Source organism: Catharus ustulatus, chromosome Z, assembly GCF_009819885.2.
Source record: "Catharus ustulatus isolate bCatUst1 chromosome Z, bCatUst1.pri.v2, whole genome shotgun sequence".
NCBI classification, from domain to species: Eukaryota; Metazoa; Chordata; class Aves; order Passeriformes; family Turdidae; genus Catharus; species Catharus ustulatus.
In genome coordinates, this window is record NC_046262.2 from 53,086,155 (window position 1) to 53,103,472 (window position 17,318).

At 42.0% G+C, this 17,318-nt stretch overlaps 1 protein-coding gene across 4 annotated transcripts in view; it reads left to right on the forward strand.

Annotated features, from left to right (window-relative positions):
- The window catches only part of LOC117010386 (synuclein alpha interacting protein), a 97,906-nt gene extending 88,848 nt beyond the window's left edge, over window positions 1–9,058 (forward strand). Inside the window, exons 10-12 of one of the 4 annotated variants that reach the window (XM_033084812.1) lie at window positions 264–1,332; window positions 3,099–3,166; window positions 8,489–9,058. In XM_033084812.1, coding sequence (XP_032940703.1) covers window positions 264–1,332; window positions 3,099–3,166; window positions 8,489–8,573 — 1,222 coding nt within the window. In that variant the 3' untranslated portion in view covers window positions 8,574–9,058. Of the gene's footprint in view, window positions 1–263; window positions 1,952–3,098; window positions 3,167–8,488 lie in introns of those variants that run through there. The other 3 variants (XR_004420650.1, XR_004420649.1, XM_033084814.1) reach the window with 3 other exon arrangements.
- Window positions 9,059–17,318: the final 8,260 nt, after the last annotated feature.

A 17,318-nucleotide genomic window follows, 5' to 3' on the forward strand; every position in this document is an offset into this window, starting at 1 on the left:
AATAACAATTCTAAGTTTTGATTTTAAGGAGGGGCTTTTTTTGTAAGCGAAAGTGAAGATGCTCAAACTCTACATAGGATTAGAAGCTATTACATCCTTCTCTATGTAATCTTTGCTGTGGCATCACAGTAATGAATTCCATGTGAGTAGTGATGAAAAGGATAAGTAACAATAAAGTGAGACAGACACATACATTGGAAATGCCAGTTTCACATTTTAGATATGCCTTAATTTTGCTGTGACATTTCCTCTTTTTCTTTAAGCTTGCCGTCATCTCCTACTTCTGCAAAGCCCCAGTGGAAACCATCTGAAGCAGATGAATTGTCTCCACCAAAAAGTAAATTGAACACCCAAGATGGGATTCAGATTCTTGGCAGCTTGGGAACAAGCACATCTAGTCGAGCTCGAGCTAAGATAAAAGATGAGGATTCAGATAAAATCTTGCGCCAGTTGTTGGGGAAGGAAATCTCTGAAAATGTCTGTATGCAGGAAAAGCTGACTTTGGAATTTCAGGATGCTCATGTATCCTCCAAGAACGTGAAGAAGATTTTGCCAGAGAAAAGGGAGTTAAAGTTAGCCCGACTGAGGCAACTGATGCAGCGGTCTCTCAGCGAGTCTGATACAGATTCAGCTAATTCTGAGGACCACAAGAACACTCCTGTGAAAAGAACTGACAAACCAAGACCTCAGCCTATAGTGGAGAGTGTTGAGAGCACAGAGAGCTTGAACATGATGCTTAAGAAGCACACTTCCACAGCAGGACGGCGCTTCCCTTTTGGTATCAGGGTTTCCAAGTCTGTGGATGGCCACAGTCCTTCCCCGACTTCAGAGAGCAGCGATCCAGATAGTGAAACCCCATATCAGTCTGGTACAGTCCCTCAGAGCCAGTTTTGTGGAGACAACTCTCCATCCAGCACAGACAGCACTGCTGCCCAGAAGGTTGCCACCAGCCCTAAGAGTGCTCTCAAGTCTCCATCTTCAAAGCGCAGAACCTCTCAGAATTTGAAACTCCGAGTAACTTTCGAGGAGCCTGTGGTGCAGGTGGAGCTAGCAGAGTCAGAACTAAATGAGGAAAAGGATAAAGAGCGGAGCAAAGGACTTGTGCGGGCTCCAGCCAGCTCTGGGGAGCATGCAGGGGATCAGCTGAAAAGGCCTTTCGGAGCCTTTCGGTCCATAATGGAGACACTGAGTGGCAACCAAAATAACAACAACAACTGTCAAACAGCAAACCTCATCAAAACCTCCTCAACTCTGCCTTTTACCTCACTAGGAAGGAAGACAACAGAAAGCAAGGCAAATCCAGCAGTTGTCTCAAAAGGAAGAAACAAGCCAGTGAGTGCACTGAAAGAAGGAGGGGCCTTTTTCTTGTCTTACTGAGTAGTGCCTAAGTTTGACAGCTTCTTCCTTCTGCCTTTCTATTGCAAAATGATGAACATAAATATTTTATTATATTTGACCTAGAGAAAGCCCATCCACTTTTTAGTTTTGAAAAAATTTTATGTGTAGAGTCTGTGCTCTTAGGACATATGATTCACATATTCTGTGTTGAAAGCTTTCCAGATGTGTGATTCACATGGAAATGATGTTTGGTGTTGCAGTGAGTGACAAAATACATACTGAGAATGCCAGTCTTGAAACCATGGGTTTTCTGAGGAGTAAATAACTGAAGGTCTAGTCCTGTCCTGTCCTAGAAAGACTGATGAGGCCAACAGAGTAAGAAAAATAACAAGGAAAAATTGCACAAATGGTCCTTCGTGCTTCTGTGGGAGTTACAGCCAACCCTAGGTGTTGAAGGTGTCGTCAACAAGTCTTCTTTGACCACCTTCTCTTCACATCACAGAATCTTCTTGTGTCAGAGCATATGATTGGCCTGTCAAAAAACATACTGGATTCAGATATTCCCCTCTCCACAGTGAACACAGTGCCTTTTCTGGGAACCCAAAGGAAAGAGGTGTGTGTATAGTTAAAAGGCTAGTCCTCTTGTTTAAAAGGAAGGAGAAGATACTTGGAACAAATGCATCTTACAGGTTTTTAGGTCGTGGGTTGGGCTAGTTGATCTCAAAAGTCTTTTGCAACCTAGTTAATTCTGTGATTTTGTACTGAATAGAGAGACAGATGTAGGAAATACTATGGGTGCAGTATGTTTGTGGAGTGAAGTTTGAGCATCTGGAGATACAATAGAGGTGAGTGAGAGGGAATGGTAGTTGTTTTAATCCTCTGTGGAAGACAGGGAGGGAGGTGGTAGATGGAAAGACATGAGGTGAAAGAATAATTTCAAGAAGAAAAATAAACAAACCATAAAGTAGGGCAATGGGAGGAGGAGCAGCAGTAGTAAATTATGTACTGTAAAAAATATGACAAGGTAATGGGAGAAAAATACAGGAAAATCTTAGGCAGAGGAGGTAAAAGAAAGAGTGGAAAGAGAGAACTGGAAAATAGTGAGAAGTCCAGATTAGTGGGTGCTGTTAGACCTGTAGTGCTATAGCTGACAGAAATGAAATTAAATGAAACTGAATGAAAAATTCAAAGGAGACCTAAAAGGCTAGATTGAAATGGGACTGCATTTCTTAAAGATTACTCAGAATCACAATATGAACTATTGATCTGAGTCTTTAAAGACATGCACCATCCACTTGAACTGCCCATTTAACAAAGAAGTATTTTTATAACACAATGGCTTTTTTTTTTTAATGGGTGAATCAGATTTCATAGTGACAGGGGAGAAGACAGTCTGTCTTCAAAGATGTTCTGATAGGTTGTGAGGCCATAAGCAATTTTTGTAATTCCCTAAGAAAATCTGAAGGATTGTATGAGGTAATTCTAGCAGTATTGATGCTTGCAATGTAAAATGCTTGTTTTGTGAAAAGACCATGTTTGCATGTCACTGCTGCCAGCACCACAACTGGAAAGAATAAATTTTCATACCAACCCAAAGGACCACAGCACATATCTCAAAGAGGTGACAGATTCAGGGACAAAAAGAAATCTGTTAAAATGTTACTGTGGCTATCTGACTGCATGTTTTAGTAGATTTCCATGTTATGCATGTGGGAAGCTCTGTGCATGCTCTTAATTGATACGATGTTGTACTTCCTTAGGATCCTTACTTCAGCTACATCAGTCTTTCTTCTAGCACGTTGAATGAAGAACTGTGTAACTATGCTTGGTATGTGCTTATGCATGGTAATGTTTAGCATCTCTGTTGCCTTCTTTTCTCAAATTGTTTGTGTTTGTTAACATTGTAACTGAAATACTGGAATCGATGCACGAGAGGGGAAGTAGATGAACATCTAAATTCCTAGAAAAGCAGAAATTTATGATGAATTTCTGCTGATGTCACCATTGAACCGGCTACAGGATTTCAGTTCCAGGCAACTACAGAAAGTATTCATGCTCATAAATCCACCAGGGTGTATAGCAGCCTTTGGCTGAGTATTCTGCCTCTGTTGAATAAAAGTCAAGTACCAGATGAGAGTGGAAATTAAATTTCCTCTCATGAGAAGAGCAAAAAGACCACAGTTCATCTCTAAATAGAGGATACAGAGAACATAAAGCAGAATGCTGTACTTTAAGTCTAAGTGCTCTTCTATTTTCACACATTTTTCTTACTGTCCCTTAGACTTTGAAGTTAAATACATTTTTAAAAGTCTGATTAACTCTGACTGTATTCAAAGATCTTGATTTAATCCTGTTGTATTAGGACTATTCAGGCAGATAGAGAGACCAGTCCTTCCAATTCCATAAAGATATGTTGACAAAATATTGACAGAACAATACTTGATAAAATGTTTATTTTATAACCAAATGCTCTCTAAAAATGTCATTTTCACCTAACACTCACAAATTCCTTTTTTCTTTTTCTGTTAACTAAAGTTAATTTGATATTAGTTATTCTGCAGTTCAATACCCTAAGTCACTTTCAAGTTAATGTTTTCTAAGTATCTAATACTTAGAAAGGAGGAAGGGGTGGCGGAGGGTTGGTCCATTCACTACTTTTCTATTGCCAGGACCTTCCCATACCTAAAAACTCAATTTCTGTAACGGAAATGTGAGTCTTGTTCAGAAGCCATTGGCACAGTATATGTGAAATGAGAAACTGTAACATTTCCAAGAGGTTTTCATTCTCTCCTGAAAACAAAGAGGGAAACTTCTGTGCAGAAAACTGGATAGCAGCAGTTTGAGGGAGCATCAGTGGGCAACTTCCAGTCAAAACATCCAGCTGCCTGTCCAGATCATAGAGTAATGCAAAATGATTGATCTCATCCTTATGTTAGAGCCATTTTCCATTTGTAGGCAGTTGCAATTTGTCACGTGCCTTGTGTAACTGCTCTTGTGCAAGAAATCCCTGTCAATATGGCATTTTCCCAGAAGTGAGAGATAGGAAAAGTCTGGCTGCCACTGCAGGGCTGTGGAGTCACTTCCTGAGTGATGGCTGGGCATAAACTCCTGGCTATCCCACTAGGCACTGCTGGTCCAGGCACCATGTCCTAAATCTACCCCCATTACCATGGACACATGGACAACCAGAGAGCAGGAAACAAGGAGCAGAGTGCACGAAGGGCACAGCTTGAGGAGGCTGTTACTTACAAATTAGGAAGAGGGCAAACTGTGTGCCAAAGTCTGTGGCACAAGATTTCCAGGTATCACATAGAAAATGGAAGCTGTATTTTGCTTTTCAGGTACCAAGACACAAACCTGAAGGTTCTCAGAGCTTCTAAGCTGGCCTTTGTAATGACCTTTAGCATATGTTGTGATTTTTGAAAAGCCAAATGTGTGCCTGTCATTTGTCAACTACATAATGCCCAGTAGTTGTGACATTTAAATCTTAAAAAAATATCACCATTGTTAGCACTACAAGCTCCTGGACACTTTTTGAATTTTCCATGAGTAGTCTAGGGAGACTACATAATTACCATTTCAGAACTATTTTGAAAAAAAAAAAAAAATTCTTGGAAAACAGGACGACCTTTGGTGGTTAAAACATTTACAGAGTTTTATATTGGGCAGTTACATTCCTGAACACTGTCCCAAGCCCATCTTGACACTACACCCTTATAACAGGAAATTTCATTAGCATTTTCTGAAATTTGAAGTCATTATACAAAACCTTTCAGTGAGATGACAATCCTGTCAACTAGTTTCCAGCACCTTTTTCTTCAGCTTCTGTTATTTTAATTTGGTTTTTTGTTTTCATTCAAAATACCCCAAAGTAGGCTTTGTAGCTTACAGTAATTTCACGAATACAAGCCGCAGCAATTTGACAAAAATTTTGGTGGAAACCTGGAAGTGCGGCTAATAGTGGGGGCGGCTAATATGTGAATAATTTTCTGACATTTGCAACCCCAGACGTGCCAGCCAGAGTGCCGAGCCAAGCACCTGCCAGTAAAAGCCGGCATTTCGTGATTGTTACAGTGTTACCGTGTTGCCCTGGCTCCCTACAGGCAGCACAGGGGGTGGGGAGAGAGGCAGGAGAGCTCTCTTCTTCCCTCCTCTGCCGCAGCCCAGGGGAGGACGGGTGGGGGGGCGCTGCCATTGCCGCGGCCCGGGGAGGAGAGGGGGGTGCCGCGCCGTCATTGCCGCGGCCCGGGGAGGACGCGGGGGGGGCGCCGCTGTTGCCGTGGCCCGGCGAGCCGACGGGGGGGGGGGGGGCGCCACCGTTGCCGCGGCTCCGGGAGCCGACGGGAGCCCTGCGCAGCCATTGCCGCGGCCCGGGGGGGGGGGGGGGGAGTGCGCGCCGCCATTGCCGTGGCCCGGGGAGGACGGGAGGGGGACGCGCCGCCATTGCCGCGACCCGGGGAGCCGACAGGGGCCCTGCGCAGCCATTGCCGCGGCCTGGGGAGGATGGGGGAAGTGCGCGCCGCCATTACCACGGCCCAGGGAGCACGGGAGGGGGACGCGCCGCCATTGCCGCGTCTCGGGGAGCCGACGGGAGCCCCGCGCAGCCATTGCCGCGGCCCGGGGAAGAGGCGGGGTGCTTTGTCCGCGCCCGCCGCCGGCGCCACAGGCGCGGGAAAGCTGCGTCCCCGCCCGCCGCCGCTGCCGTAGGAGCGGGGGAAGCTCCGTCCCTGCCTGCCACGGCGGGGCAGCGCCGACCCGGGGTGACCGAGCCCAGTGGCAGCGGCGGGTGGCCCCGAGCGGCAGCACCGGGCTGGGCCACCTGGCCCCGTCGGCAGCCCCTAGCGGACCGAGCCTGCACAGCCTTAGCTCAGCCAGTAAACCCCGCCCTCCCGCAGTTCTGTTACTAATTGGCAACTTTGTTGCACGCGGGTCCTCGCTGCGAACGACAGAGCGGCTTATATTCGGGTGCGGCTTATTTATGGACAAAAACCGAAATATTTGCCAACACCCAGAGATGCGGCTTATACTCAGTGCGGCTTGTATTCGTGAATTTACTGTACTTTTTCAAGCAGTTCACACCTTAACAGTAGAAGACTGTGCTAATTTTTTGTGACCTCTTTAAAATTGATACACCCTACTTTTCTTAAAGTCTTGGGCAAAATTTTGGATGTGCAAGATGGTTTGGGATATTTTTTCCTCTTTTGGAAGAATTAGCCAGGTTTTGTATATTACAACTCCAAGCAAATACATGTAGTATTTTTTTATCTTAGGTGTATGCCAATGAACAGTTCTTTCCCACACTTTAAGTCATCTGAGATCTGCATTACGTTAAAATAAGCAGTAACTCACCATATCAATATAAAATCCTGTATTAGGTACAGCTGTCCATAGCAAAAATTGCCTCCTACATGGAGGCACTCAGCAGAATCCATCATCTGTCAGGTAGTAAAATGGGCATGCTTCTAAAACAGCAAGTGGACCTGACCTAATACATATCCCACTGGATCAATTACGACTTCAAATATATCCTCCAGAAAAAGAATGCTTATCTATATGTCTGACAAAATAGTAACCATTCGTATCAGTAGAGTGTAACATGAATGTGAAAGTACCTTTGTCACGGATTTACGTTTGTTCTCTTGTGAACTGTTGTGATCATGCATCACTGCTTGTTGCATGAGAGGATGTATTAGTGGTGATACAAGCACTAGAAAATGTTAGAAATTTAATTGGAAATATGGTTGCTAATTAGCATTATTGATAATACATTTTCTCCAGGTCAGAAGGTACGGTTGTAAAAGCCATGTCAGTTCAGTATTGTTACCTAGAGATATCTGCCTTAGCTGAAAATTTTCCTCTTTGATTGCAATTGTAAAGCTGCTAAAGGGGGTCTTTGATGTGCCTAGTGAGTTTCTAAATGGGAAACTCACCCACAAGTGTTTTTCAACATTGCAAGCCTAAGCCAATGCAGCAGGTAAATCTTAGCCTTAGAAAGCATGCTTTAATTGGTTACGCTGTGATAGCAGCAATGCATGTAAATGCCAATGTGTAGGTATGGGAAAGAGTTTTAAGCTCCTCTTTTACCTCCTGAGACTCAGTCCTGCAAAGTCTGTCTCACCTGGCTCAATTCTGTGCCTTTTTCTCTTGCTTTGGTTATGTGACAATTGTAATTTAGATGAAAAAAGGAGGAGTTAAAAGAGAATGATCACTCATGAACTTATTAGGACCCAAAACTATGGTCCATGAGGTCAGCTTCTGTTAAACCCTGAAGTAATCACCAGGTTATCTAACCATCCTAAGTATAAATTTTTTGGGAATATTTGTTTCCTTGTGATGGTTGTAGACTGAAATAAAGCTGTTCTGATTTACAGGAGACAGGCTTAGCAACACTCAGTAAGTTAAAGGCAAACTTCTTCATACACACTCTTGCTCTCACGCTGTGTCTGTCCTTTGCAGCAGCAAACCAGCTAGTCATGATTGTATTGTAGAAGTTTTGCCCTTCAATAGTAATAACTAAAAATGGAGCGGGTTTGAAAATTGACATGGACTGGATGCCTAGTCAACAATCAGTTGGAAGGTTAATTGAAGAGAAGGGGAACATACTAAGAATTCAGAACAAGAGCATGTGAAAAGAAGTGAAGAAAATGAGTGCTACAAATATGTTGTGCTTAATTTTTATACTCTAAATGGCAAGCTGTCATTCAAATCTCTTACACAATAGATAGGTTAATTTCTCTCTGTTGATTATTAATGGGGACAAGATAATTCTGTTACAGGCAGAGTCAGAAACCAGTAGGTTATGTCTAATGTTCATTGTAGTGGATCTTTCAGTCACTGTCACACTTTCTCTAAAATACGAGGATTTTTTTATATTCTATGCATTATTACCAGAACATGACAACAGCACACTAATTAATACCTCCTCCTCATTCCATCAGTTTTCAGGTTTGATTTCAGAGTGGAAGTTATAAATCAGAAAAAATCCACAATATTAAAAAATATTTTGTGTAGTACATGTCTAGAAAAATAAGCCCAGAGAAAAATATGAATTCAGATTTCAAATGGAACAAACCAGGGTAAATAAACACATTGCCAACCCGTTTATATTTTTATTATTACCGCTGAGTCATTTTCTCCTTTTTTTCTCCAGGCATGACGATATCAATTGGAAAATCCAGAAATCTGACAGTCAAAAGAGTACTGAAGAACCAGAGCTGCAGGAATTCTTCCTCTAAACCATGTCATGATGTCTCACTTAGTTTGAAATACCTGAAATGTAGCCTTTTGAAACATTAATATGAGACATACCCCTCACCAGCAAAACAGCAGCTGTTAGGATGCCTTAATTTGTATCAGTTAGACCATATACAAATCTTTTTTATGATATATGTGTATATGTAACTTGTTTGTAAGCTGTGCTGTGTAAAGGCATGGGTGAGCAGAAGTAACAATTTGAAAATTGTTATGACACTTGCAACCTCCAAAATGTTTGTTAGGCCACAGAACACATTTTGTATTTTGTGTCTTGCATGGATATATTGTCATATATCTTTATTTCCCTTTGTCAATGGCATATACTGTCAAATTTTCATCCAGGACTCTGCCTGCGTAGCTCCTCAGTGAGATCAAGGCAAAAGTGTTGAATTTTTTTTTTTAGTATGTTTTGTCTGTTGTTATTTCTATTTTTTGTAAAAAGGAAATAAAGACAATGTTAATAGGACACACTGAGTGGAGACGTTTCCTATAATTCATTTCCTCTTTGGAGCTTTAAGTTTTTTATTATTCTTTTTATATTAAAAAATCCAGTTTCTGGATTTCAGTCAATTAGTTGTGTCAAGGGTTGCTTTAATGTTTAGTAGTCCTTTATCAGCTTTAAAATTTATAGAAATGAAAAGTGTATATGCAGTTTTAAGTTACCAGTTAGTGCTACTTGGCCAAACACTGGCAGTATGCTCTGCCTTGTTGAAGTTACTGCAGAGTCTGCTGAAACTCTAATCCACATTCTCTCAAAGCTGTCATGATCCCTTTATTGAATGTTTTTTAACTTTTCAGAGAAAATGAATTAATTCACTTTGTTTCTGTGGCAAACTATGAGTACATTCTTCAAATGTGTCCTACAGCACAACATCCAAAAGCAGGCTACTAGACAGTCTTTCGTTGTCACATTTATTTATAGCAAATATGGGGGTGTATATATTTGCTTTATTTTGATTATGTTGATTTATTTCCATTTGAAGACTGCAACAGTTTGCTGAGAAAGATCCAAATTCATTAAGATTTATTTTGCTGACTGTTCTAATAGAACACAGGGAAGTCAAAGAAAGTTTGCCAAGGAAATTTTTTATTTGTCACAAAGACATTCATAGAATCATGAAGTGGTTTGGGCTGGAGAGATCATTGAGTTCCAACCTCCCAGTAGTGGGCAGGGACATAAAAATTATGATCCTGTGGTAATTCTGCAAATGCAGAACTAGTAACTAAAAAATGTGGGCGCATGAGGATTTTGATTAAGTACAATGGAGTTGCTTTCTGTGCAGTTTCTCTTGCCTTTTTTTTTATGTTTATCTTGACTGTTGGGCTTCATTTATGGTCAGTGATTGGAGAGAAACTTCCTGAATATGATTAATTCTACCTATTAGATATGTCTTATTTGCCCGGAGAAGCAGTTAGTCCCTCCTAGTTACTACAGGGGAGCTGAGATAGTAAAGCTATTGGAATAGTTACTTACTATTTGGATGCCTTTAATTAGGTGTGATAAATGTCTTTCTTTGGCTACACAGCTTGCATGGACCAAGATGGGTAAATGCCCCAGGCCCCCTGTTTGTACTACTGGATAATTCAGGGCCAGCTGAGACATCAGAAAAACAAAAAAACACACAAACAACCACAAACAAAACTCAAACAAGCAAAAGACCAAAACAAACACACACACACACAAAACCCACCCCAAAGCCCACAGAACATTACAAAATAAAAACCTGTACTTGCAGAAATGAAATTTAGAAATTCCTTCCACAGTTTTTATCTGCCACTTGGCAGCACTCGGATTTTTTAGCTAAAGTGATAAACCTAGCACTCTAGCTGACCTGTTTAAAGAAACAACCAAACCTCCAAAAATATCTGAGCCAGGAACAGCAGTACCTCTAACTGGGCCTCCTGTCATCTGTGTGCATATGAAAAATCTGAAAGCAAAATGAGAAGAGACATGTGCTGCAATTGCCAGAGTGGTGGAAGAGAGCTAAAAAGGAGAGATTCTGTGTCTGGTAGAGGGACTTAAAATGGCAATTTGCATTTTTGAGAATGTGAAGAGAGTTGGCTGTGTTCATGCAAATGGCAGAAGCAGCAATCCTGCTGAGTGATCCTGAGTGACTGGAGAAGTGTAAAGTCGGCCCTAGTCTGTAGTACATAGCTGAAGCAAGGGAGAAAACTGAATTTCAGCGAAAGGATTTGAAGCAGACCAAGATGTAAATATTGTCAAACTCTGGAAGTAAGAAACTGCCTACTCTAGAGACTGAGGATTTAAAAGTTTTCTGCTCTCTGCAAAGTAGCAATTTCCGAAGTATATTCTTATACTGCGTGTGGAGAATCAAATTATGCAAGTATGCTAGGGCAGTGCAGATTACATATTATGAGATAATATGATGCTAGGAGATGTTTGGGGTCTGTGGTTAAAGACATCCATGACTCCTGAGCACATTGCAACAGAAAGATATTTTCGGGCAAGCTAGTACAGAAGAGAGGCCTGTTTGATTTAAGTATGAAAAGTAGTGTCTGGAAGGCTTGAGGTGAACTCATGTATAAACTGCTGATTTTATTGTTCCTAATTTGTAGTCTCTTTCCTACCCAGGGCCCCAAAGCCTGCACATGGTACACTGTGATGTCATGCGCCTGTTAGAGGAATGCTGAGTCTATGATCTTCAGCTGGCTGATGCCTGTGTGCTTTGTGTAATTGTATCCTTAGCAGCTATAAAATCCAGGTGCCATTACTCCTCCTGTTTAGTTTATAATTCTCCAAGCATATCCCTTCTGACATGAATGTAAGTCAGACTTCTGCCAGCAAAACATAAGCATTTCCCAGAGGCAGAAGAGGTGATCAGGGAATTTCCACTAAACATCTTCAGAAAATATTACTTACCAAAAGCTTTTAGCAGGAATATAAACCCTATGATTGCAGCTCTTGCATAAAAGATCCTCCTTCACCCACTCAGAAAATTTTGATCAAAGAAGTCAGTGATTTACTAATCAATCAATGTGTGTCCTAGTAAAACTGTACCAATGGATGCCACAGATACAAAGAATAACTTTTCATGATCTGTCACCCAGAAGATGTCAGAATAAGCCTCTCAGTGTTTATCCTGTAGTTCTATACTAAAGGTGATAAACAGGGTGCCAGAGAGCAGTAATGAATTCCCAATTTCAAGTAATCTCTGACTCCTTTTTTGAAAAATGAAAATCATTTGCTAAGAGTCTTGTGATTTTTTCATGGTTGACTGATTTATTTGGTTGTGGTATTTGAGACAAGCAGTATATCATATACATGCAGCATCAAACTGCAAGAATAGAATGCTGTAATTGCATCAGCAGAATGGTGAGCTGTGCTTTGTCCTGCATTAGTAGAGCAGCATTTTCATAATATTCCATTTATTTGCCTTTCAGTGTCCCAGTTAGGGGTCAAATACGTTGATTTTGTAAGGTATTAATAAATGAAATAACTATAGTCATCACAGTTGTATTAAGTGGATGGAAGAGACTAGTTAGTTTAGATTTAATACTTATTTCATTGTAACTGTAATTCAGAAACCTTTTTGTAACATCAAAATGGCATAAGATCAATGGCATAACAAAATATGACTGACAACATTACAGTAAAAAAAATTCTCCCAACATCCACTTACTTATAACAAAATGTCTCAGAAATATGCTCTCTAAGAGCTGATTTGTTCCATGTTTCATGACCTATCATCACAAGAAACGTCTGAATATGATAATGCATCACAGTCAAAACTAAAGTAAAATTGTCAGCACTCCATATGCCAGGTATGATTTAACAGACTGGTGAACAGATCTCAAGGTGAGACAACTTCGCATGTTGACCAAGATTCACTTCCTCATATGCTTGAAATATTTCTTAGCCTTTTAAAAACCTACTTGATGAAAATTCAACAGAAAGGTTTGTTTAAAATGTAGTCCCTGCATTTGTAGCCTCGAACTGTGAGGTTTAATTGTCTGTCATGAAATATTTTTTTCTATGACATATTAGGAATAATTTCTCAAAATATATTTCATTTCCTATCATAAGTTCTCAAATGTCTTTCCAACTGTACATCAGTTGTGCCCAAGTAGGGACTATTACAGTAATTTCACGAATACAAGCCGCACCATTTTGACTAAAATTTTGCTCCCACACCGGAAATGCGGCTTACACTCAGGAACGGCTAATATGTGAATAATTTTCTGACATTTACAACCTCAGAAGTGCCAACCAGGGTGCCGAGCTGAGCACCCGCCGGTAAAAGCCGGCATTTCGCGATTGTTACAAATTGTTACTCTGTTGCGTCGTGGGTGGAGCCTGGCTACCTACAGGCAGCACGGGGGGCGGGGAGAGAGGAGGGAGAGCTCTTTCCTTCCCTCCTCTGCCGCAACCCGGGAGAGAGACGGGGGGCCCCGCGCCGCCATTGCCGCGGCTCGGGGAGGAGGCGGGAGCTCCGTCCCTGCCCACCTCCGCGGGAGCGGGGGGGGCTCCGTCCCTGCCTGCCACCACGGGGCAGCGCTGGGCCAGGGCGAGCGAGCCCAGAGGCGGCGGCCAGCCCCGAGCGGCCCTGCCGAGCGGCAGTGCCGGGCTGGGCCACCTGACCCCGTCGGCAGCCCCGAGCGGGCCGAGCCTGCACAGCCCGAGCCGAGCCAGTAAACCCCGCCCTGCCGCGGTTCTGTTGCTATTTGGCAACTTTGTTGCACACAGGTCCTCACTGCGAATGACAGAGCAGCTTATACTCAGGTGTGGCTTATTTATGGACAAAGAACGAAATGTTTGCCAACACCTGGCGATGCGGCTTATAGTCCGTGCGGCTTGTATTCGTGAATTTACTGTACTTAGTTAGCTTTTGTATAACTTTTTTTCTCTGCATTTTGAGGTTGGAACTAAGCAAACATTTGTGAAGAAGTATAGCACATGCCCTGCAACCAACCAATGCATCTTTCAGGCACAGAACTATGGTGAGCACTGTATGCACAAGTGAAAAAGCCCAGGCAGGGGATTACCTGCAGTTCGTGCTCTGCCTGCGTAGAATATCACTGCCTTATCACCTTCTTGCATACACCAGACATAATACTCACTATTTATACCCATCTTTTCCTCATTATAATGGCCACTCAATATGTAACTCTGATACCCAAGTATCAGAGACTTTAGACAGGAGAAATCAGATACATTCTTAATATACCACCCAACCTCTTCCAAGTGAAGAAGGGTACATAGCACCAACTACCCATCCTCTTTGCACACATTTAGTAATGCATCACCACTTTTCCAGATACTTCAGATTTTGTAGTGTGGATGGCTTTTGTCTAACATATATGGTCAGCTGTAAATAATAGCTCTAGCCATCTGTTTCCTGGAGAACATTTCTTTGACAGCTGCAGAGTCACTTCCTTTCCCACTCTAACAGTTAGGTGTTTTGCCAGTGTGCTTACTGGCAAGCAGTGTACAGGAAGAAGGAAAATAATTATTCAGGGTATATTTGGGAAACTGATAAGAAATCCTGATACTGTTAGAACACAGAGCTAGCTTTTTATCTTTATTTTCAGAAGGTAGTACTGCTCCAAGAAAAGAAAATCATATGGGTCTGGAAGTGAAGGGAAAAGGCCTCAAAGGAGTTTGCCCTCCTTCCTGTTCAGACGTTAATATAACCTTATGTTTTGATAGGGTATGAAAAAATGGTAGCTTAGGGATAAATTCAGGGGCTTTGCAATTCAAAAAGCAGTGGTCTGGCCTTATACCTATGTGTTTGAATATACATGATAATGTTAAGACAACTGTAACAGCTGTCAGTTAAGACTGACAGAACAATCAGTACATAGCTAAAAAGGAGGTTGGAAATAATGCCGCTCCTTGTTGGTCCGCACTTTTTCTACTAGGGGCAGAATGAGAAGCAGTAAATACAGAACTGTAGCAAAGAATATGGAGGTCATATGTTAGCAAAACTTTCTGCAACTAATGATAGCTCTGGAAACAATAGGCAGGAGTGAGATTGGAGAGAGTTGTAATTAGAGGATTTTAAGAACAGGTGGGAGAAGCAACTGTCAGAAATGACATGCCAGGAACAACCATCAGAAATTCCATGAGGCAGGCAGTTGGGCTTGGATGACCTCCTGAGATCCCTTTCAAGCAGTTTTCCTTTAATGGGTCTGTGATTCTACTGTAACAGAATCAATTTTAAAGGGAAAACTGTGAGGTCGTCTTACCTTGTGACTTTTATAGCACTGTAAAGACAACCAACAATTTGCCAGTGGTCCATGATATGGCATTTATTTTCTGAGAGCACTGGTCAGATAAGATTCACATACAGGTTTGCTAAGGAATCAAATAAGAGACTGAACTTCAAGCTTTCTTGAAAATATCTACCCAAATGTGACAGCTTCTAAAATATTCTTCTGGACTTTTAAGATAAAATCCTCGTGTTCAGTGCAGTGCCCAGTTTTCAAGGGGCACCAGGAGTTATAAGAAAAGGTATGTTTACAGGATTCTCAGGTTTCATTGTACATGCAATAGTGGCACAGGAGAAAATAGAGCCAATGTGTCCAAGAAGGCAAATGGAGCTCTGGTCTGCATTCAGAGGAGCAGTGCCAGCAGGTCAAGGGAGGCAATCCTGCCCCTCTGTTTGGCCCTGGTGAGGCCTCACCTGGACTGCTGTGTCCAGTTCTGGGCTCAGCACAAGACAGACATGGAGCTCCTGGAGTGGGTGCAACAGAGGGCTATGGAAGGGAGCTGAAGCCCCTCTTACATGAGGAGAGGCTGAGGGAGTTGTTTAGCCAGGAGAAAACACTCTGAGAGAGGGGCTCGTATCAGTGTCTATGGATATCCGAAGGGAGGATGTCTGGAGGATGGATCAGGCTCTTCTCAGTGATGCCAGGAAACAGGACAAGGAACACTGGGCAGGAACTGGAGCAGAGGAAGTTCCACCTGAACAATGTGGAAAGCTTTACTGTGAGGATGACTGAGCCCTGGAACAGGCTGCTCAGAGAGGTTGTGGAGTCTCCTCTCTGGAGATATTCAAAAACATGTCTGAACACAATCCTGAATAATGTGCTCCAGGGACCCCTGCTTGAGCAGGGAGCTTTGACTAGCTGACCTTTAGTGATGCCTTCCAGACCTAAACATTCTCTGATTCTTTGATGGCTTACAGAGGGTAATTGAACAGTCCAGCTCTAATTAAAAGGAAGAATCTTGAGCAGCAACTAAAGATACACTTTTTGGTGAAAGGAAGTTGCTGCCACCCCAAGAGTTAGTAGAGCAAGTGTGGAATGACAGAATGGAGATCCTGGGACTGACTGATCCTGTCCTGTACTTGGCACTCTTAGCTCCCTTCCCTGTTGTTCAAACATGGATTCTGTCATTCTTTTGCTGGACATGTGTATAAAAAAGCATCTTAGATATACCAAAACAAAAATAAAAACAAACCAAACCAACCAAACAAACAAACAAAAACCCCAAACAAACAAAACCAAAAAGAATCCTTCTAGCAGCATAGGAAAAATCTTGCCATTCCAGTGATAGAGTCAGTTCTTTAGAATTAAAAGGGCACACTGGTGAATTGCTCTTTAAAGACAGAGTTGCTGCTGATGATGGCATGTTCTGGTAGGAAAAGAGTACAGAAGAGTTGCATCATCAGCATTAACTGCTTCACAAAGTATTCAGGCCTCTCACTGAGGAGCAATAGTCACTATAATTTGCACTGCCCTAACAACCTGCAAAGTGACAGGAGGGCTGATGCCCTACAATCTGTCTGCTTTAGTAGCAGGGAGCAAGGCCTGTGCAGAAAAGAGCTGCGCTATGAAAGTGTACATGTAAAACAGCTGTTGGCAGTTTTTTCCTGTTTTTCAGGGGGAATTGTTTGTAATTGTTTGGGTGAATTGGCCACAGGTACTACTAGCTCTCGTGGGTACCTCATTCTGCAGTGCACTCACATGCTGCAGTGCTCAGTTTCCTGCTGGTGTGAGGGGATGATTCATTGATGTTGCTCAAGAGCTCACTTGGCAATACACAACAGGATACTGATTAGATCTGTGTTATTCCAGGTCCTTTATTTACCAAGTAAAAAAGTAAATAAATCAGCCAATTCTTTTATTTCCTGGAGCATGACATCTGACAGTTCACTTAGAGGAGACAATAAACTTCCTCTTACCATGAAAATTTAAATCCCAAAAACATGTCTGAGGCAGCTGCATTTGTGTAAACTACTTTCTGACACACTTGATAATGAGAAAATCCTTTGTGTACCCCTTACAGATGTTACAGGTCACAATTGCCCTTGGATTTCCTAAAATCTTAACAGAAGAAAGACATTTCCTCAAAGTCTATGGCCTATAATTACTGGATCCACTGGAAATGCATTTGCAAGAGGTAATTTTACATGCATTGCTTTTAAAATAGTACAAACAGCACTATGGACAAAGTGCTGACTGATCTCACCTAGAAGTCACTTGGATGTCTCAGTCTTGAAGGTGTTTCCTGATATGTTCCTGGGCATACTCCTAAGATTCTGAAGCTGTTTTGCTTTTCCACTGTGGAGTAGAAAACAACCAAACATATTGATGAGCAACTCTAATTCTGTGGTAGAAAATTGCCTTCCAGTGACATCCAGTGTCAGCACTGAGGATAATTTTTGCCAGTTTTTAGTAGAATAGCAGTATGACTTCACAACCTTACAGTACTGAAGGTAAGTGCTTTAAAGCATATTTCAAATCATTAAAAGAAATTAAGA